Source organism: Plasmodium sp. gorilla clade G2 (assembly GCF_900097015.1).
Source record: "Plasmodium sp. gorilla clade G2 genome assembly, chromosome: 12".
NCBI classification, from domain to species: Eukaryota; Apicomplexa; class Aconoidasida; order Haemosporida; family Plasmodiidae; genus Plasmodium; species Plasmodium adleri (nom. inval.).
In genome coordinates this window covers 309,528-332,500 of record NC_041704.1, presented here as the reverse complement: position 1 = coordinate 332,500, position 22,973 = coordinate 309,528, and the positions used below count along the sequence as shown (strand labels likewise).

General features: G+C 19.0%; 3 protein-coding genes across 3 annotated transcripts in view; all 3 read left to right on the top strand.

The window, feature by feature from the left end:
- Nucleotides 1-7,504, top strand: part of PADL01_1207600 (conserved Plasmodium protein, unknown function) — a gene marked incomplete at both ends in the record, with an annotated part of 7,812 nt that extends 308 nt beyond the window's left edge. The window contains one exon of the mRNA XM_028683027.1: nucleotides 1-7,504. This exon is cut by the window's left edge and continues 308 nt beyond it. Coding sequence (XP_028539245.1) covers nucleotides 1-7,504 — 7,504 coding nt within the window.
- A 2,504-nt stretch (nucleotides 7,505-10,008) lies between these two features.
- Nucleotides 10,009-12,528, top strand: PADL01_1207500 (small subunit rRNA processing factor, putative; the record flags this gene model as incomplete). Its single annotated transcript, XM_028683025.1, has 1 exon — nucleotides 10,009-12,528. The coding sequence occupies one exon, from the start codon at nucleotides 10,009-10,011 to the stop codon at nucleotides 12,526-12,528; it is 2,520 nt and encodes an 839-aa protein (XP_028539244.1).
- Nucleotides 12,529-14,940: 2,412 nt separating this feature from the next.
- PADL01_1207400 (conserved Plasmodium protein, unknown function) lies at nucleotides 14,941-22,819 on the top strand (the record flags this gene model as incomplete). The annotated part of the gene is made up of 3 exons (XM_028683024.1): nucleotides 14,941-15,685; nucleotides 15,793-15,845; nucleotides 15,965-22,819. 3 exons carry the CDS (start codon nucleotides 14,941-14,943, stop codon nucleotides 22,817-22,819), a joined length of 7,653 nt encoding a protein of 2,550 aa, XP_028539243.1.
- Between the last annotated feature and the right edge of the window lie 154 nt (nucleotides 22,820-22,973).

Sequence of the window (22,973 nt, the reverse complement as noted above, 5' to 3'; positions counted from 1 at the left end):
ATATGCTATTACAATTTATACTTATGTACATGCAATTTATTATTTGTTGTTACATATATTTGGAAATGTTGTATCAATTTTAGAGAGCCAAAACATTGTTCAATTTAATAAAGTAATTCATAATAAAAAATATAATGAATATAGTTGTAGTTATATAAAGTACAATGAAAATTCAATATGTGAGGAGGGTGTGAGAAAAAAAGGAAGAAAAAAAAAAAAAAAACACAATATAATTACTAAACAAATTATAAATATTTATAAAAGTATAGGATTTATTGTGACACCTTATCTGGATATAAGTTGTATAAGATATGAATCTTTTAATACATTAAGAATATTTATTATGTTGTATTACAGTCATAATGATACCAATTTTATGAAAAAAAAATTCATATATTATGGATATCTTAAAGAAATTGAAAAAATGATAGAACATTTTATATACAAATATGAAAATCCAATTTTTAAATATTTAAAAAAAAATATGGTAGCTTACGTAAAAATATTCTGTTCTTATCCTCTAAATAATAAAAGCATACAAAATGTTTATATGTTAAGATCTATATGTATATATATTTTTGAACGTCAATGTTTGAAATTTTGTTATTTAAATAATTATATATTACAACGTAATTATTTGAAAAAGTCTGATAAATTTTTTTTATCACTTCCAAAATTATTAAAATATTTGGTATCATTTGGGTTCCCTAATAAAGAGTTTAATATTTTTATTGACTTTTCTTCTTATAATTTTCATCATTTCTCTTTTAATTATATTATAATATATTGTTACATATTAGTTTTTCGAATTATAATATATTTTTTTAAAAATAATATCAAGAGAATATGTAGGTATATTAAATACTATGCAATGTTGGAGAGGCGTAATATTATTCATGTGTGCTATATAAGTTTATATGATAAGATGAATAAAATATCTGATCCTTTTATACAGATTTATTCAAATGAGTATACACATATGTATGAATATATTATAGAACATTGTTTTAATGTGAAACATATAATAAGTTATAATAAGGAGTCACTATATAAAAAAAATATAAATGACAATAATAATAATAATAATTATAGTAATAATAATAATAATGAAAATGGAAATAATTACAATCATAAAAATAAAAATGATGCAAAGGATATTTTAAAATTCTGCAGTTTAAATAGGATCAATTATAATAATCGAAAAGAACAAGAAGACGACGACGATGATGATGATGATAATAATAAAAAAAAAAAACAACCTTCAAAATACGAATCAGATGATATACAATTTGTTATAGTGAAGAGAAAAAATGTTCAGATTAATGATAATAATCATTTAAAAATTAAAAAAAGAGTTATGAAAAAAAAAATTGAAAAAAGAAAGAAAGGTTATAGTATTAATATAGGTTGTCAAAAATTTAATACTCACATATTAAAATTGAAAACATATAATAAAAGAACATTTTATATTAATATGAATGAATATAAAAAAGTTGTATTTAAAAAGTTAAAATGTATGAATAAAAGAATAAGTACTTATTTCATTAAAGACAGAAATGGTTTTACTAATATGTATAAGTCTAATAAAAGATATTTTGCTCAAATATTAAAAAAAAAAAAATATGTATATACATATGAATCAAATAAAAAGGGTAACAATTATTTTTATTTATATGAACAATCGTTTAAAGATAAAATGTTGAGATCATTATTTTATGTTATTAAATATAAAAATCTTTGTGATAATTTGATAAATATAAATTATCAAGTTTATGACTTATTAAATAAAAATGAAAAGAAAAAAATTAATTATATAGACAATAATAGAAATTTGAATCGTATTAATGAATATAATCAATTTTGTTTGAATGATTATAATGATTGGGCAGCATATACAAAAAATGACATTTTAAATTATATTTCTAATTATTTGTATGTATCACATATATATAACGATTTTGAAAAGATAAATAAGACATTACAAAGAATATTTACCTGTGATATGGATACTTTTTATAATAATAATAATATTGATGAAATTATAAATTTGAATAATAGTGATTTGCATAATCAAAATAAATATAATATATCAGAGAAATCATTTAATAGTAGTAATATGCATTGGTTTGGTTATAAAAAAGGTATGGAAGATGAAAAGAAATATTATCTATCTTTGAATAACGTGATGAATGAAAAAATGAATGGATGCTACAACACAAATAATTATGTTAATTGTATAAATAAAGATATTAAAGAAACGATGAAGGTTAATAAAATGAAGACATTAAACAAAGTTGTAATTTATAATAATAATAATAATGATGATGATAATAATAATCATAGTGAGGTTGGTAAAAAAAAAAAAAAAAGTTTAGAAGAAAAACAAATATATATAGATGAACATGTGGAAGAAAATACTATTCATATATTAAACTTACAAGAAAAGAATTTATGTAAATATTTTCAAGAAAGCCAAATTGGATTAATAAAATATATCGATTGCTTACTAAATGATTACATTAAAAATATAAATCTCGATAAATATATCAATATAATTTATAAAGATACATATAATAATAATAATAAAATATATAAGGATAATATGGTTGGAGCTTTTTATAATTTATTTTCATCCGTTAAGATTGATGATATGATTAAGTGTAATTATGAAACATTTCAAATTTTATTAAATAAAAAAATAGGAGATATATTAAATATTTTAGATGTATTAATAAACACCTATAAATCTTACGAATATAATAGTATGAATTGTTCATGTAATGTGAAGGAATATGAAAATGTATTTAATCAGAATTATGAGTACAATAATTTTTTAAATAATAAATATAATACAGTTGGTAATAAGGAAGTACCTATAAGAGAAAATCATTTGTTGGTTAAGAAACGAACAAACGAAGATAATCAAATATATAAAAAGAGTGATAAGATTATGTATGAAAATGTTTGTGATGATAATTGTATGGTTAATCGTAAGGTGTCCTCTAATAATAATTGCATAAGTATTATGAATCAAAGTAATAATGGTGATAGTAGGAAATTAAATTATTTTATAAAAAATGAAATATATGATTTTGGATGTAATCAAAGGGCAGAAACAAATCCGAATAGTGAAAGATCATATGGTATAATATATAATGAAAATGATATGAAAATTAATTTAAGAATGTTATTAAAAAATGATATATCGCTATTTAATAGAAGTAGAACTGTAAATAGAACACACTGTGATAGAATTGAAAATAATAGTAATGATGATAATAATAATATATATAGAGGTAGATATATTAATCAACATAACATTATTAGTAACGAATGTATGAGACAACATATTAAATATACAAATATAAATTATAACAACAATATAAATAACTACATAAACGAAAATGTAAGAAAGAAAAATATCATTACACAGAATAATCCATTGAATTATAATACAAATGAAGAAGATAAGGAAAAGATCAGTTATAGTGATAATCATATACATATGAAGAGAACCATGAAAAATTATTCACATAGTTTGGACATCCATTCTACGAATAAGGATAAACAGTTAAATGATACTAACAATTGTAATTTTATTAAATGGAAAAATGTTCTTCCATATTCTAATAGTTGTAAAAATAAATATGATAATAAAATTGAAATGAATAATTTTGATAATAACATTATAAATAAGTATGAAAAGAATGAATGTAATTATTGTAGTAATAAAATACAAGATGATAAAATATATAATATAGTAGGAAAGGTTAAATCTGAAAATTCAAGGAATATACATAAATCAAATAGAACAAATAATACTGATAATATTTTAGGATACAATAGGGAAAAAAAATACATGAGTTCATTTTGTGTAAAAAAAAATAGCAGTAGGAGAATATACAAAGATGAAAATAAAAATTATCAATATAAAAATGATGAACATATAAATGATGAATATATAAATGATGAACATAAAAATGATGAATATATAAATGATGAACATAAAAATGATGAACATAAAAATGATGAATATATAAATGATTGTTTTTTAAATATAAAAGGAGAAAAAAAAAGTATATTTGAAAATGCATTCAAACGTAGTGACTTAAAATTCAAATTAATAAATGAAGAAAATATAACAAAACCAACTAACAATGTTTATGTTAATATTTCACAAAAGAATGATATAGAAAAAAAAATGGAAAAACAACGAAACTGTAATAATTCATTATTACAATTATCTTTATATGGAATAAATAAAAGTAACAATAATAATGGTATTATTATTCACAATAATTATAATATAAACAATATGGATCATTTAAGTAGCTGTAATAACATACATAGTAGTAATAATGTTGTAAGCACTAATAACATTGATAGTAGTAATTATAGAAATGATATGTGTCTTAACACGAATGACAGAATTATATTTCATCAATATAAAAATAGTTGTATGATTAATGATAATGATGATTATGAAATAAATAATGATTATAATAGTAAAAGTATAAATGAATGTGAAGCAGAAGATACTAAAGATACCAATGATGTTAAAGAGATATCTAATGATGTTTTCTATAACTATTTGAATGATATGAATGAGAGATTTTATTACAATTATTTGGATTATAATAAATATGATAGTAACAATAATTATCATAATAATCATAATTGTAGTAATAATGTATATTATAATTATGATAGTATTATGTCTAGTGAAAATCAAATATATAAACATATACAAGAATGTAAGGATATCAATTTTATAAATGATATACAACTTTACAAACTTAGTACTATTAAAAATAAGGATAATAATATTATTAATGGTGATATAATGCAGAGTTATAAAAATAAAAACAGTAATAATAATTATGATAAAGGAAATGTGGGAAATTATTATGATATAAAATTAAAAATAAAAAAGAATTCAAGTAATATGAAAAATTTTAATGATATAATAAAATATGATCAAAATAATGATGATATAAAAGTTGTTTCAAATATGCCTTATGATTTTTTAAAAAAAAAAAGGAATAGTACTGAAAATACACTTTTGATAAATAATCACAATAATAATAGTACTGATAATTATAATAATAATAATAATAATAATAATAATTATTATAATTATAACATAAATAGTGATCTTTTATTTCATCAACTAAATAATATCAGTAATAACAGAAATAATGATATATCTTTAGAAAGGCGATTAAATGATTTTAAAAATTCATTAATAAATAAAAATAAAACAAATGAAACAGGGGAAAAACAAGTTGACGTTTTGAGAAATCTTAAAAGTAAGATAGATGTTTTTTCTTATGTAGAAAATTATATTTTAGATAAAAATATTGAAAGGAATAAAAATTATATGAAATTGAAAATTAATGAAATTGAAGACACGAAAACGAATAATAAGTATTATAAAAATTATGAGAAGTGTACAAATAAATATAATTCTAATAATAATAATAATAATGTCATATTTAATATTGATGGAAATGCTTGTAAAACATCTAATAACAAGTCAAGAACTCTATCATTGCAAAACGAAAATATACGTGAAAATGAATTTTTGAATTCTATTAAGATGTATGAAAATATAAATGAGAATTATAATGTACTTAAACAAAATATAAATAATATAAAAATTAAAAATGAACTAAGATTCCCTGAACAAAATAGCCATCATGAAAATAATAATGACGTAATTAATAATAAAAATAATGATGATAATATATGTAATAATAATATTCATTTAATGAATCAAATAAGTAATACAAAAGATGATGACTTAAATGTTAAAATGATTAATAGTAATCAATGCTCGTTCTCTAATAATAACATAAAAGAAACATGTAAAGATAAAAAAAAAATACAAGATATATTACATATAAATGGACAATGTAAGCCCTGTGCCTTTTTTTACAATAAAAACAAAGGATGTAGAAACGGGGATTCTTGTGAATTCTGTCATCATGTAGATCATTCAAACTTATCATTAAAACAGTGGAAAAAACAACAGAAAAAAATGATGAAACTAGGTCTTTTAAATAACGAAAAACAAAACATAATGGCAAGGATAGACATAACTAATAAGGAAAAAGAAAAGAGTTGTATTAATAAGAAAAACATTACTATCAATAATGAAAATTATATAAAAAAAAATAATGGTAAGTTAAATGAGCCTAATAATCATATAGAAGAGTGTACGAGTGAAAATAAAGAGAATACCATAAATAAACAATTGAATAATTATGATATTTTTACAAGTCAACAGAAACTATGTAATGATGTGACTAGCATGAATAAAAAAGAATGTAATAAACAAAGTGATAATATTTTTAATAATTCATATATTGATGGATATAATGTAAACAATGTTCGGAATAATAATCATATAAGTAATAATAGCATTATAATTAACAAACGAATGATAAGTAATAACAAAATTGTTATTAATAATCAACGTATAAGTAATAAAAATATGATATTTAATAACAACATTATAAGTAATAATATTATTATGTATAATAAAAAGAAAAGTAGCAACAGCAGTAGTAGTAGTGGTATCAATGCAATACATCGAAACAAAAGTACTAATAATTTTATAAGTAGTAATATCTTGAGAAACATGACTAATAAAAAAATAGACTTCAAAAATAATATGATTTTTAAAAAAATGTCCACAAATAATTGTGAAATGAAAAACCTTAATCCTTGTTCTCTTTTGTCAAATGCATCTGAAAATGGTTCCTACAAAACAAATGATTTTCTAAACGAAAATGAAAAATATAAAACTAAAGATAATGATAATCATAAATATAGTGACAATAAAAGGGGGAATAATATATTGAAAAGTCATAATATTAAACATAATAATATTAATAATATAAATGTATTACATAATGATAATAAGTTTTATAATATTCACACAAATAATCATATAAGCGATTTAAAATATGTAGATAGAAATATTACGAATGATAGGTTCCAAAAAAATATCATATTAAAAAATAAAACAAATGAAAAAGATCCTATAAGACAAATAAAGAATACCAATATTGAGGAGGAAAATAAAAAATATCTTCTTCCTTTTAATCATAATGAAATATATTTAGGAGAGGACAATAAAATAAAGAGTGAAAATAATGAGACAGAAAATAATGCTACACTACAAACAAAAATTATATATAACATTGAAAAAAATCTTTTAGAAAATAGACATTTAAATTTTAATAAGAGTCATAATTATAACAGTATGATAAATAATATGAGTCCTTTAAATATGAATAATGTTTGTCATGATAAAATGAAAATAATGAGCAGGACTAAGGACATAGAAAAAAATATTATAAAAGAAACAAACTTATTTCCTAAATTTATAAGAAGAAATAATAAAATTGCTGAAGATTTTATAAATGTTACTGATAATAAAAGTACACGTGATATTACATGTATTAATGATATATTAAAGCGGGAACCTTTAAAATAAAATGTAATTTAAAAAAAAAAAAAAAAAAAAAAGTATAGATGATTGTATTCATACAAACTCTTTGCATAAATGTTCTTCATAAAAATATATAAGATAAAATCATAAAATAATTAATGGTTGTGTTATAAAAAGGGATAATTTTATAAAAGAACTTATTTTTTTTGATGAGAATAATATAAATATAAATAAATATAAATATATAGATATATGTTCACTAAATGTACAGTTTTTGTGTTTTTCCCTTTTTCTTTTTTATATATAAGGTATTATTTTATCTTATAATACTTTAAAAAGATTCATCTTTTTATTTAATATTTGATTAATATAAATGTATATGTTAATATACAAATAGTATCGTTTATATTATTTATAATTTTTTTATCATTTTATTATTTTATTATTTATTTATTCATTTTATTTATTTATTTATTTATTTATTTTTTTGTTGTTGAAAATTTATTTTGATTTATTATTGCTTACTATCTTATTTATTTTTTTTATTTTTTTTCCGTTTAATGTACTTTTATTATAATTTTATTAATTATAAACTTTTTTATTGTTTGAATGTGCATTTTCTTATAAAAATATATTTTTCTAATTTCCATGACGTTTTGAAATGAGAATTACTATTTTCTTTTGATTAATTTAAAAATAATATAAGGTTAAAGATGATTATTAAAAAAAATAAAAAATAAAAGTAAAATAATATATGTAAAACGCGGCTTTCTTTTTTTTTTTCTATTTATCTTTTAATAAAATACGTGATAGTGTACTAGTATACATATATATATATATATATATATATATATATATATATATATATATATATATATATATATACATATGTATCTATATCTATATATATATATATATATATATATATATATATTATATCAATAGCATATAATTTTTTACACATTGCCTTTTTTTTTTTTTTTTTTTTTTTAAATCAAATGATATTCTACTTTTATGTGTAAAATTAAAATAATTATATTAAATAATTTTAATTAGTTTAATATAATTTTATATTAATAGTTTTTCTTTTTGTTTATTATTTATATATATATATAATTGTACTTCAAATATAACACTTAAAATTAAAATGCAATTGTTTTATAATAAATAATGGTATTATAGTCTTACAAAAAGATATATTTTTTAAATAAGAAATAAGATCTTGTAAATAAGATTGAAATAAAAAATAATTACATATACAATATACACATATATTAATATATAATATATATATACAATATAAATATCATTGTGTAGAAAAATATAAGCTGCAGGTCATAATTATATTCTACATATAACAATATTATACATATAAATATTTAATATATATATATGTCATATTTTATTTTATTTTTTTTTACATATATAAATATTTTTCCTCATATATATGTGTTATATACATGTTTTCCTAAATTTTTTTTAATAAATATATTATTATATAGCCATAATATTAAGAAATATGAAAAACTTTCATTTATGAATATTTATAGTTTATATTATTTTCATAAAATTGTACTTGGTATATTTATATAATACAATATTTTATAATCCCTTTTTAATATTAAAAAGAGGAAATTTTCTTTTTTTTTTTTTTTTTTTTTATTATATTTTATGGCCTTTTATATAATTAGTTTGCCATTTTCTTATTTTATATATTAAATGACATAATATTATATATATAAATATACATGTTATATTTTTTATTAAATTATATGATTATGTATATAAAAATAAAAAAAATTAAAAATATAATCGTATGTATTTTAAAATAGAGAAAAAAATAAAATACATATTGCGTGGAGTAGTGTTTTTCTTATATTTTTCTACAATTATATATATATATATATATAATATTATATAAATAAATATATATATATATATATATATTATATATATAATAATATAAATATCATAAATTACCTTTGTTTTAAATTGAACTTAATTTCTTTTCTTTGAATTTTACATATATAAAATATAAAATTCCATTTTCTACTTGTTCTTCTAATAATATTAAATATTATATATATGAATATAGTGTTATTGTTTATTATATATAAATTATTATATATTACAATATAATATATATATATATATATATGCTTAATTTTTTTTTTTTTTTTTTTTATAATATATAATATATATTTATATATATATATATTTTTAATTTTATATAAATACATAATTTCAGTGCTGTTAATATAAAATATACAAAAATATAAAGAATATATAAATTCACCAATATTAAAAAAATGAGATTTTTTATTTCATGAAAAAATAAAAAACTCATATTAAAATATATGTTTAAAAGTGATCGTTAAAATATTTATAAAAGAAATAGAAAAAGAAAAAAAAAAAAAAACAGTATATATATATATATAATATATATAAAGCACAAAATATTTTATTGAATAATTTATATAAAATATATAAAAGAAATATATATTCATATATTTTATATATATATTTAAGAAAATATAAAAATATCAGAAATGAATGATGATAATTTAAATAATAAGAAGGAATCACAAAAGAAAGAATTGGATGAATTTGAATGTGAAAGAATTAAAAAAAAAAAACATGAACACGTTGATGGAAATATTAATGAAGAATTTGTTAAGAAGAAAAAAATAAAAATTGATAATAATTCAAGTAATTTTAAGGAAGAAGTAAATTATAAAATTAGAGAAGATAATTTAGGAAAAAGAAAGAAAAATAAGAAAAAAAAGAAAAAAATTATGAATAACAATATGGTAGATTTAATTACAAATACAGAAGAAGATGATGCATCATCTTTACCTCCAAGAAAAAAAATTAAAAACATGAAAAAAGAAGATAATAATATTGACAGTGAAGAAGAAATCTTATATAATGATGATATAGATGGTGAGGAACATCAAGAATCTGACACTTTTGAAAATAGTAAAACATTAAAAAAAATTAAGAAGAAATTAAATGAAGGTAATGTAAAAAAAAATAAACATATACATAAAAACCAAAAAATAAATGAAGATAATTTCAAAATTATTAAAAAGAAAAAAAAAATTACTGATGCAAACATAAGTAAATCAAATAATTTTAATAATAAAATAAAACATTCAAATAATAATGTGAACAAAAAAAAAGATAAGAGCCATTTAAAAGATGCAAATAAAATCAATGAAAATAGAAAATCTAAAGATATTTATAATAATAAGGAAAATATTAAGATGACCTTTAATGTTACTAATCGTTTTACTGTATTAGGATGTGATTGGGATAATATTTCGAGTGTTGATATATTTTATTTATTTGAATCTTATTATAATTTTGAAAAGAGGAAAAAGAAAAATATTGATTATAGCAAAAGTAGAGCAGTTAAAAAGGTAACTATATATACATCAAAATATGGTGAAAAAAAATTGAAGTATGAAGAAGAACATGGACCAGTAATTAATTTTGATCTTTTAAAAAACAAAAGTAATAAGGATGAAAATGCTTTGTATAGAAAAAATAATTTACTAGATTATATAAAAGATGAAGATGAAAACAGTGAGCATGATAACAGCGATGAAGAGGAAGAAAATGAAGGACCTGTTGAAGTACATTATGGTAATAATAATGATAGTGAAGAATTAGATAACCAAGATGAAGATACAGATAATAATAGTTTGGATGATATGTATTCTGATAGTGAAGACAATAATGATAAATTAAAATATAAATCAAAAAAAGTCATATCAAAAAGAAATAGTTATAATAACGAAGGAGATATTTCTATATATAGAAATAACGAAGATGATGAAAATGAAAAAATTAGATTATATCAAATTCAAAGGTCAAGATATTATTTTGCCCTTGTTGAATGTTACAATAAAGAAATTGTAGAATTCTTATATGAAGAATTAAATGATATGGATGCAGACTTTTGTATTAATTATTTAGATCTTAGAATAATTGATGATAATTGTTCTTTAGATGATTATAAAATAAAAGAATCATGTGATAAAATTCCAGAGAATTATGAATTTCATTATTCTGTAAGTACAGCATTAAAACATACGCATGCCCAATCCACATGGGAAGAAAATCCTAAGCGAAAAAAATTGTTGTCCACCAAATTTAATGAAGAGCAATTGAGAGAATTAGATTTAAAAGAATACTTAGCAAATTCATCAAGTGATGAAGAAGATATAGAAGATGATGAAGTTGTACACAAAAATAAAAACAAGAAATATAATGAACAAAATGAACGATATAACAAAGAGAGTTATAGAAAACTACTTCTTGGAGATTTATTAAATGATGATGATTTCGATGAAGAAAATTCATTGGAAGATCTTAATAAATCATTAACACAAAATTCAAATGATGATATATATGAGAGTAGTGATAATTTTGATGAAACACATTTATATCATAATGAAGATAATACTAATTTTAATAAAAAACAGATGTATTCCAAAAATGAACACACTGATACCAATTTTAATAAGGAAGATAGTAATGATGAATCCATTGAAGAAAGTGAATATAACTATTTTAGCAATGATGAAAATATTGATAAAAAAGATTATAAAAGTAAGTATAATGAAAAGAAAAAATCTAAAAATAATAAGGAAAAACACGATTCCGATGATAGTGATAAAGAAAATGAAGTCGTCAACGTTTTCAAAAATTTCCTAACCAATAAAGATAAAAAAGAAGATAATAGAAATCCATGGGAAAAATATTTAGATAAGGTGAAAGAAAAAAAGAAAATGAAGAAGAAGGCATACTTGGAATCATTAAAGAAAACAGATGAGGAAATTAAAAAAATTATAACGAAAAAAACAAACAAAAGAAAGAAAGATTCTATGATAAAGAATTACGGAGAAAAGAATAAGGAAAAAACAAATGATTATCACGTAGTTGATTCTAGATTTGCAGATTTATATAAAAATAAGGATTTCAACTTGGATATTACAAATCCAAATTATAAGAAAACCAAATTTAATGAGGATGTACTTAAAAAAAAAAAATCCATAAACTGAAAGGAAAAAAATCATTGGATTTTAAATATATATATATATGAAATTATACTTAATTTTTTTTTTTTTATATCAAAGGTGTTTAAAAAACATGAAATGGTATAAAAAAAAAAAAATACAGCATACTTTTTTATAATTAAAATTAATTATATATATATATATATATATATATTCATAATTTAATTATCAATACATGGATACTATTATGATTATATATATTATTATGCAGTATTAGTATAATTTTTCTTTTCATTATTATTATTGTAGTAGTATCATTTTTTCCATATTTTTTCCTTTTTATTTACTTTATTATTATTTTTTTTTTTTTTGAGTATTATATATATATTGAAATTTTTGTTCATTTTTGCAATTTCTATATATATATGTTAATATATATGCGTATTTATTTATGTATCCATCCTCAGTATTTATAATATAAATTTTAATTCTATATTTTCATAAAAACTTCATTTTTTTTTTTTTTTCTATATTTTAATTTTTTAATTTACCAACTTTTAATTTGTTAAGCTAATAAATAATTTAATAAAGTTAATAAATATTTATGTGTATAAAAAGTAATTGAAAAGATTTTCTACATTGAAAATGGAAATGTGAATACAGTTTTATGTAATGAATGTTACTTTTCTATTTATTCATCCACATAGATATTATATTAATTGCTTATAAAAAAAAGAATAATAATGTATAATAAGGAAAAGACTAAAGGTTATGAAGTTTTTTTTTTTTTTTCTTCTTTATAATGTTCATTATTTACAATAAGAGAAAAGTAAATTTCATTAATGATACAAGAGGAAAATTTTTATATGATATATATATTATAATAAGACGTATAACAATGTTAAAATTTAAGTTATTATAAATAAAATTTTTACTATATTAAAAAATTAAAACTAAAGGAGAAAAAGAAATATATAAATTTATGAATTTTTGAATTCATATGTATATTTTAGGAATTTTTTCATTTTCCCTTAATCTACAAATTATATATATAATTTTTTTTTTTTTTTTTTTTTTTTTTCTTAATTATATAGCTTTTTTTTTTTTATCATTATATATATATATTTTTTTTTTTTTTTTTTTTGCACATTTTTAAAAATTTTTTTACCTGATGCGTGCAGGTAAAAATGAAGAAAGATATAAAAAAAAAATTCCAGACAAAAATAACAAAAAAAAAATATATATATATTATATTATATATATATGATATTTATTTACTTATAAAGAATAAAAAGAAATCATTTAAATCGGAGCAAGAGTATGTTTTTTTACATTTATAAAAATTTACTCTCATTAAATTTATATATGCTCAAAATATTCGTGTATCTTTATTTATTTTTTTTTTTTCTCTTTTTTTAAAATATTACATATGTATATATATATATATATATATTAATCTTTTTAATATTAATTTTGAACATTATACTTTGATATTATATAAAAAATATATATATTTATATACATATAAATATAAAAAATAATATATTAAAATTATTTTTATAATATAATATATATATATATATATATATATATTTATATATATGATATAATGTAATTCACTTTAGTATATGTTTATATAATGCATGTGTATAGTTTTAAATATAATAAAAATAAATGGCAAATTATATACATACGATATTTTCTCCCAATGGCTTTATTTATGTATAGATTTAATTTGACTATTTTTTTTCTTATAAATATTATTCTAAACTAAAAGAGAAAAAATATAAAAAAAAAAAAATTAAGAGAGAGAGAGCGTAAAATAAGTGATAATATAAAAAGGAATATAAAATAATGATATATTTTACCATTTACATAAATATGTATTTTTAAAAGATTAATTAAAACACATTTATAATTACACTTATTTTTATTTTTCATATTTTTAATAATATTTAGTATATGTAAACTTTATAAAATAATTTCCATGATATCATAATAAAGTTTTTAAAAAAATACCTTTTTTTTTTTTTTTTTTTTTTTTTTTTCATAAAAGTTGTTTATGTTTAATACATATGAATATTTATATATGTATCCCTTTTTTCTTTTTTTTTTTTTCAAATAACATAATGTTTTACCTTTTTTTAATCACTTAACATTTCTGGCATATTATTTTTTTTTCGTATATTATATTTTGTTCAAATAATTTTGAACATATTGACACTTATGTTTATATAATATGATATATATATAGCAAAATAAAAATAGAAAATAATTGTTATGGAATAATATTATATATTATATATATATAATATATGTGTGTATTAATATATATATATATATATATATATATATATATATATATATTTTATTTTTACCTTTACACATTAAAAACATACAGTTGGTTGGTTCTCCTAATACACATTTAAAAGTAATTAATTAAAAAAAAAAAAAAAAATGAAAACTGATAGCAATAATAATAGTGTGTATTCTGTTAGTTTACCGGAAAATGAAAATAGTGTAATAGAAAAAAGTAAAGTAAACCTAGACAGTATAAAGAATATATATAATTATAATAAATTTTCTAATTATATTGATACAGTTAAAAACAAGAAAGTCGAAGAAGAAGTAGATCAAATATATAAAGAAAACAGTGAAATAGAAAGTGATATTGAGAAAAACAAAATAAACAGTGATATCTCCGTTACAAGTAAGAATAATTTTAAAGAAACCATAAAAAATTCTATAAAAAATGGGAAAAGTTTTATTAATAAATACAAAAATTTATTTGCAAAAGAGAGAAATACAATTGAGGATATGAAAGATGATAAAAATAATACATTAATAAATAAAATAGATAAATATGATAAAAATAGTTTACTTATTAAAATTAAAGACAATGATTCCGTAATCGATAGTGATAATCATTCTCTCAATAATTTAAAAGAAAAGAACATCGATAATTATAATAGTAATGTTAATATTAGTAACAGTAGCGATATAGATGATAATAATGATAATAATGATAATAATAATAATAATGAGGAGGAGGAAGAGGAGAATGATTATACACATACTAAATATAAGAAATTATCTAGTTATATAAATAGTTCTAAGAGAAAATTTTATGCACTCGATAAGTTAAAAACAAATAGGCATCTAGATTTAGAAACACATGAATCACAATATAAATCTAATAAAAGTAGGCATTTTAAAATAAAACCACATATATCTTTTATTATAATATATATACATATATATATATATATATATATATATATATATTTTCATTTTATTTTTTCACTTCAGAACATAGTTCTAGTAGACAAATTTCAGAAGATATCCCAAGTTCTGTTATTAAGGTAAATAGATTATTCAAAAATATATATATATATATAATTGCCATAACCTTTTTTAATATATATATATATATATATATATATATATTTTTAATTTTAATTTTTATATTTTATATTTTTAGAAGCTAAAAGACAGGATTAAGGGAAACAAAGATTCAATAATTTCTGATAATAAAAAGTTAGGCGACAAAATGAGTAATTATGAATATTATAAAAATAATATGAACCCAAGTGAATACTTAAACAATTTAAAGGACACGAATATGAAGAATATGATTATTAGAAATGATGAGAATAAAGAGAAAAGTTATATGTACAATAGAAATAGAATATATAATAAAGGAAATATTAATAATAATAATGAAAACATATACAATAATAATAATAATAATATTAGATATAATTCTACTACAAGTCCTATGGATTTAGTAGATAATAATAATGCAAATAAAATTATAGATATGAATTTGTTATATAATAAGGATATGGATACATTGAATAGTAATGGCTCTGCATATATTGATGGTAATAAATTAAGTGAATTACAAGAGAAATATAAAAATAATTTTCTTTATGAAAAAGAACTAGCTAATTTAAAAGATATAAACAAAAAGGAAGTCAATCAGTTAAAAAGTGAAAATAACAATGAGAAAACTTATTTAAATAATCTAAAGAATGAAGCGAGAAGTAATTATTTAAATAATCTTTTAAAAAACAGAAATGCGAGAGACAAATATGAAAGTGATCAAAAATATAATATATCTAATGAAAAAGAAATACAAGATACTGCTAACAACTTAAATTATAATAATGATGTTAATAAAAGAGATAATGAAAATAACCTAATAAATAATAATTCGAAACAGTTAATAATAGAAAATTTAATGAATATAAAAAAGAATGTCGAGGAAAATAAAAATGGTAATACGTTTAATATGAATGACATTAGAAATAATTATATTGATTCTTATTATAAAGGTAAAGATATTTTAAATTATGATTATAAAAATGTTCATCATAAACGTTCAAGTTCAAGTAATGTAAATATAGGAAAATTGGAAACAGAAAAGGTTAGTAATTATTTAAATTATGTGGATGATACACAAGCAAAAATTAGTTATTATCAAGAGAAGACAAGGGATACATCTAACCATGGCGTTTCACGTTATGATAAATATTTGAAGTTAAAGAATGAGAGCAATTTGAATTTTTTGAAAAATAAAATGATGGATATAAATGCAAATGAATATAACAATAGAGCAATATATAGAGGAGATTTTATGAATAACAAGAATGAATTTGATGATAATAAAGGTAGGAATAATATATTAGATCAAATGAATAATAATGATACTAATGATATGAAGAATAATATTAATATGAATAATAATAATAATAATAATGATAATATCAACAATAATAATAATATCAACAATAATAATAATAATGATAATATCAACAATAATAATAATAATGATAATGTCAATAATGTTAACAATTTTAATAATTATGGAGAAAACAACAATGCTATTACTCCCAATGGAGATATTTCAATACATAACAATACTTTAATTTCTAAGAATAAACAGGATTTGTCTAATCTAAGAAATTTTGATCTTAGTGAATTGAGAAAAAAGCATCTGAACAATTATCATAATATTTCAGATAAAGAAAGTATCTATATGAATAATAAAAAGGAAGAAATATTTATAGATAACAATAAGATAGAAGGTTATCAGTTGAACATGCTAAATGAGAAAAAGAATAAGGAAAATTCTTTGATTCATAATAATGAAGAATTATTTTCTTTTGATAGGAATTTCAAGAAAAAGAATGATTTAAAAAATATTGTTTGTGTGTGTCAAGCTAGTAAGCAGATGGCTAGGTTACAAGTTCATATGGAAGAAAACCGCCAAATGTTAGAAACTGAAAAGAACTTAATGAAAAAAAGAAAAGATAATTTTGAAAAAAAGGTTGAGATGTTAGCAGATAAAGAAAAGGAAATTGAGAAGATTCATTCACAGATAAAGGAAAAAGAAATGATGGTAGATAAAAAGAAATTAGATATTGAAGAAAAAGAAAAGTATGTTAATTCTATAAAAATGAAATATGATAATGCTCAAAAAGAGTTATTAGATAAAATGAATGAATGCATAACTATTGAAAATAAGTGTAAGAGTAAATTATATGAATATGATGAAAAATTTGGACAGTTTAATAAAAAAATCAAAGAAATGGAAGAGCGAGAAAAAGAAATAGATAACGAAAGAAGAAATATAGAAAGAAAAGAAAATTTTTTAAATCATACTAAAAAAGAGTTAGAAGAAGAGAAATTGAGTAATATGAAAGAAAAGAATGAATTAGAAATGTTGAAGAAAGAATTAGAATCTTTAGAAAAGGAAAAGAAGCAAATTATTGAATGTGAATATAATAATTTACAAAACAAAGAAGAAGAAATACTAAGAAATGAACGAAATAATTTAATAAAACAAAAAGAATTAAATAGTAGAATGGATAGGTATAATGAATTACTTGAAGATTTAAATAAAAAGAGAAAAGAATTAGAGATGGATAAAATGAAATTAATGGATGATGTGCAAGAAGAGAGAATAAAATTTCTTAATGAAAAAAATAATATGCAAAAGGAAAAAGAAAATGAAATCAATTATATGAAAGAAGAATTAAGAAAGGAACGGATATTAATGATTGAGGAAGTTGAAAAAATGAAAGCGATAATGTTAGAAGATATTGAAAAAAATAAAGAGAAGATGATAAAAAATATGGAAAAAGAAAATGAGAAATTAAAAGATGAAATTGAAAAGGAAAGACGCAACATGATACAAAATTTGGAAGAAGAGAAAAAAGAATTTAAAATTTATTTGGAAAAAAAATATAAAGAAAATTTGGAAAATGAAAAATCAGATTTAGTAAAAAAATTTGATGAAGAAAATGAAAAGCTACAAAACGAAATTGGTAATGAAAAAAAAAAGCTTCATAAAGAACGTGATAATTTTGAAGAACAAAAAAAGGTTTATGAGGAAGAATTTAGAAGTAAATGTGAGAAATATGAGGAAAGTATACAAAAGAAATATGATGTATTAGAAGAAGATAAGAATAAGATGAAATACTTGATTATAAAAGAACAAGAAGAATTAGAAAATTATAAAAAAAATATATATTTAGATATTGAAGAAGAAAAAGAAAAATTATATGTTCAACAAGAAAAATTAAATTTAGAAAAAGAAAATTTGTTAGTAGAAAAGGAGCAAATTGAAATTGAATTAAAGAATTATAAAAATTTCAAAGAAAAAGAAGAAAATGATATAAAGATAAGAATTATCAATTTATCACAGCAACAGGAAGATTTAAATAAGGAGAAAGAGAATATTGAAAAGGAAAAGGAAGAAATCGAGAAAAGAAAATATGATTTGGATGAAAGAGAAGAATGTTTAAATAATGACAAGAGTCAAATGGAAGAATCACGTAAAATTTTTGATGAACAATTAGATAAGATAAAAAAAAATAAAGAAGAATTAATAAATTATGACAAAGAATTAAAAAATAGAGAAATTCATTTAATGGAAAAGGAAAAGGAATATAATAAGAGATTGGAAGAATCAAATAAGAAAAAGGAATCATTAAATTCATTTGATATAGAGTTGAAAGAGTATAGTTCTAAATTACAAGAAAGAGAAAAGAAACTTAAAGACAAAAAAAATGAATTACAGAAGGTTAAAGATCAACTTGTTAATTATAAAAATAGTTTGAAACAAAAAGAAATGCAATTACAAAATATTGAAAAACGTGAAAAGGAATTATTAGATGAGCAAACTGTTATACAAATAGATCGAAATAGTTTAGAAGCAGAGAAAAAACAATTTCTTTTAATGAAAGAGAAGCATATAAAGGATACAGAATTTATACAAGAACAATTAAAACTATTACATGAGCAATTAAAAAATAAAGAGAAATCATTGAAAGAGAAAGAAAATGAAATAAATTTATTAAATAAATTACAAGATTGTAGGAACAAGAGTGGTAGTAAAGGTGCTATAATATCGTTAAAAAATTTGGAGAATAGAAAAGTTACTACAAATTTGTCTAGAACAAGTAACGCAAGAAATAGAGGAGTAAAGGTAAAGGCAATTGGTAAAAATAAATTTGATTTGATAAGAAGAAGAAATAGAAAAAAAAGTATAAATTTTAATTATAACAATTTAGAGATTAATAATAGTATTCAATATATAGATAGTATGATAAATGAAAATTTTAAAAATAAAGGTTTTTTAAAATATAAAAATGACAATTTGATAATATCAGATGCAAATTATATATCTAATAATATTGATAAGGATGTTGCTTCATCTTATTCAAAGAATACAGATATGAATAATAATAAAATGGATTCTAAATTATTGAATAATAGAGATATGGGTGTGTTAGATGAAAGGGATAATATGAGTGGTATATATAAGGATGATAATAATTATGATAAGGTAAATTATAGTAAGAGTGGTACTAAGGAAAATAGGAGTATAACAAACTATACATCCACTACAAAAAATAACGACAACACAAAGAAGAACAACAATAATAATAATAGTAATAATAATAATAATAATAATAGTAATAGTAATAATAATAATAATAATAATAATAATGATATGGATTATTATAATTATGGGGGTGACAAATTTAATGAAAAAAAAGATGAATTTTTAAATCAAGATTATCAGAATTATGAAAAAAACTATCTAAAGAGTGATAATAAATATAATTATAATGATAATGAAAATGAATTCTCAACTAATATACCCAGAGACATGTATGAAGAGAACCAGTTTTATAATAATGAAGAAGAAAAGAAAAAACAATACAGAAAAGATAAAGAACATGGTAATAACATACATCAACGTGATAAGATAAATCAAAATAATACATATAATAATAGTTATAATAGTTATAATATTAATAATGTAAGTACAAATATAAAGATGGGTAAGAGTAGTTTTAACGATACATTAAATACGAAAAATAGCCCATCACGTTTAAACTATAAAAACAGAGTTGAACATGAAAATAATATAATGACATCATTAAATGTAAATAATTTAATTGAATCTGATTTGATAGATATTAAAAGTAATAATTTTGATTATTATAATAATGATAATGAAAATAATAAATATGATGGTAGTATGATGCTGTTAGCAAATTATGAACAAAAACCACAAGATATGACAATAGATGTACTAGATGAATATAATAATAATTATATAGAAAAAGAATCTAATAAAGAAAATGCATCTATAGATAATATTAATAAGAATATTAATTGTATTAATAATGATGTAGATAATATAAATAGTAATATAAATAATATTAATGATAATATACATAAAATAAATAGTAATGTATATGGAAATGATATATCCAGAAATTATGCAAATAATCCGAATGAACAAAATGTAAAAATAAATAAGAAAAATGAAAGCTCCTTGAATACAATTGATAATTTAGTTAATAAAAATATGCAATCGATAAATCATTTTTCGAGTTTAATGCAAAGTAGTAAGCATAATAAAATGTCACCTAATAAAGGAAAGTTAAAAGGTACTGAAAAAAATGATAGGAATGAAAAATATGATAGGAATGAAAAATATGATAGGTATGAAAAGAATGATAAGAACAATAATAATAATTATTATCATGGTGATAAAGGCAAAAATAATGAATATGTTAATTACCACAATAATGACGATGAAATGACTAAAAAAGAAATAACTAATGATCACTTCCTTAGCAATGAAAATGATTCGATGAAAAAAGAACATAATTTTAATGAATTTCTAGAGGAGGAATATAATAATATGAATGAGCATCATTATAGTGATGTTGAAAGAATTTCAGGAAACAAAAAAAATTATAGTAATAATAAAACGTTGGACAAATTATATGAATATAACAATAAATATAATGAAAAAAGGTCGAATAGAAATGTTGTCTCGAATGTTCAAATGATAAATAGTAAAAGAGAGAATGTCCAATTTTTTGATGGGAATAAGAATATTGATATTTCTTATATTTCTCGTACACCACATTCATTAAATAAATCGATAGAAGAGAATAATGGATATAATAGTGACAGTAATATATTATGTAGCCATAATTATCTACACAACGAAAATGAAATGCTTCGAAGAATTAATTCACAAATGAGTAATAATCAAGATCATGATAATAAGTATAAAGCACGTAATAATAGCAGTAATATATACCTTAATAGTAATAATAATAATAATAATAATAATAATAATAATAATACTTATGTTAATAGAAATAATATAAAACCCAATATAGTGAGAAAATTTAATAAGACGAAAGAAGAAGATGAAGAAGAAGACGAAGAAGATGATGCAGTCGGAGTTGGAGCTGGAAAAAGTGGATATATGAAAAATAATACAAATCTATATAAAGGTGAAATGATTACTGAAAATTCAAATAATATGAATAAAGCTAATTATAAAAATAGTGATGATCATAATAATAATATGAATATAACGTACTTAAAAAAGTCCCATGTAAATCAAATATCATCATTCAAAGAAAAAGAAAAATCAAATTTTAAAAATCCAGAAAATAATAAATATTCTAATAAGAATAATACAAGCAACACTAAATTTTTAAACAATAAAACAACGAATAGTCATAATAATAATATGAATAATATGAATACACCAAATGAGCAGAAAAATACAAATATGGTAAGAATAAAAGGATTTATGAAGGGTCTACAACAAAATAATAAAATACCTAATGATCTAAAATTTAACAATGATGAATATATGAATCGTAAAAAAAATTATGCAAACAAACAGGAAATAAATAGTAATAATATAATAGAACAACTTGATAAAACATTAATGAATAAATCAATTATAATGAATAAAAACAAAAAAAAATTTGATAAAAAATGATTTGTAAAATAAAGAAGATTTAATTATAATGTTTATGTGTTTTTATTTCATTCATATTTTTTTTTTTTTTTTTTTTCTTCTTCATTTATATGCATATTTTTGTTTTTTATTTTGTTAACTATATATATATATATATAAATATATGTATATGTTT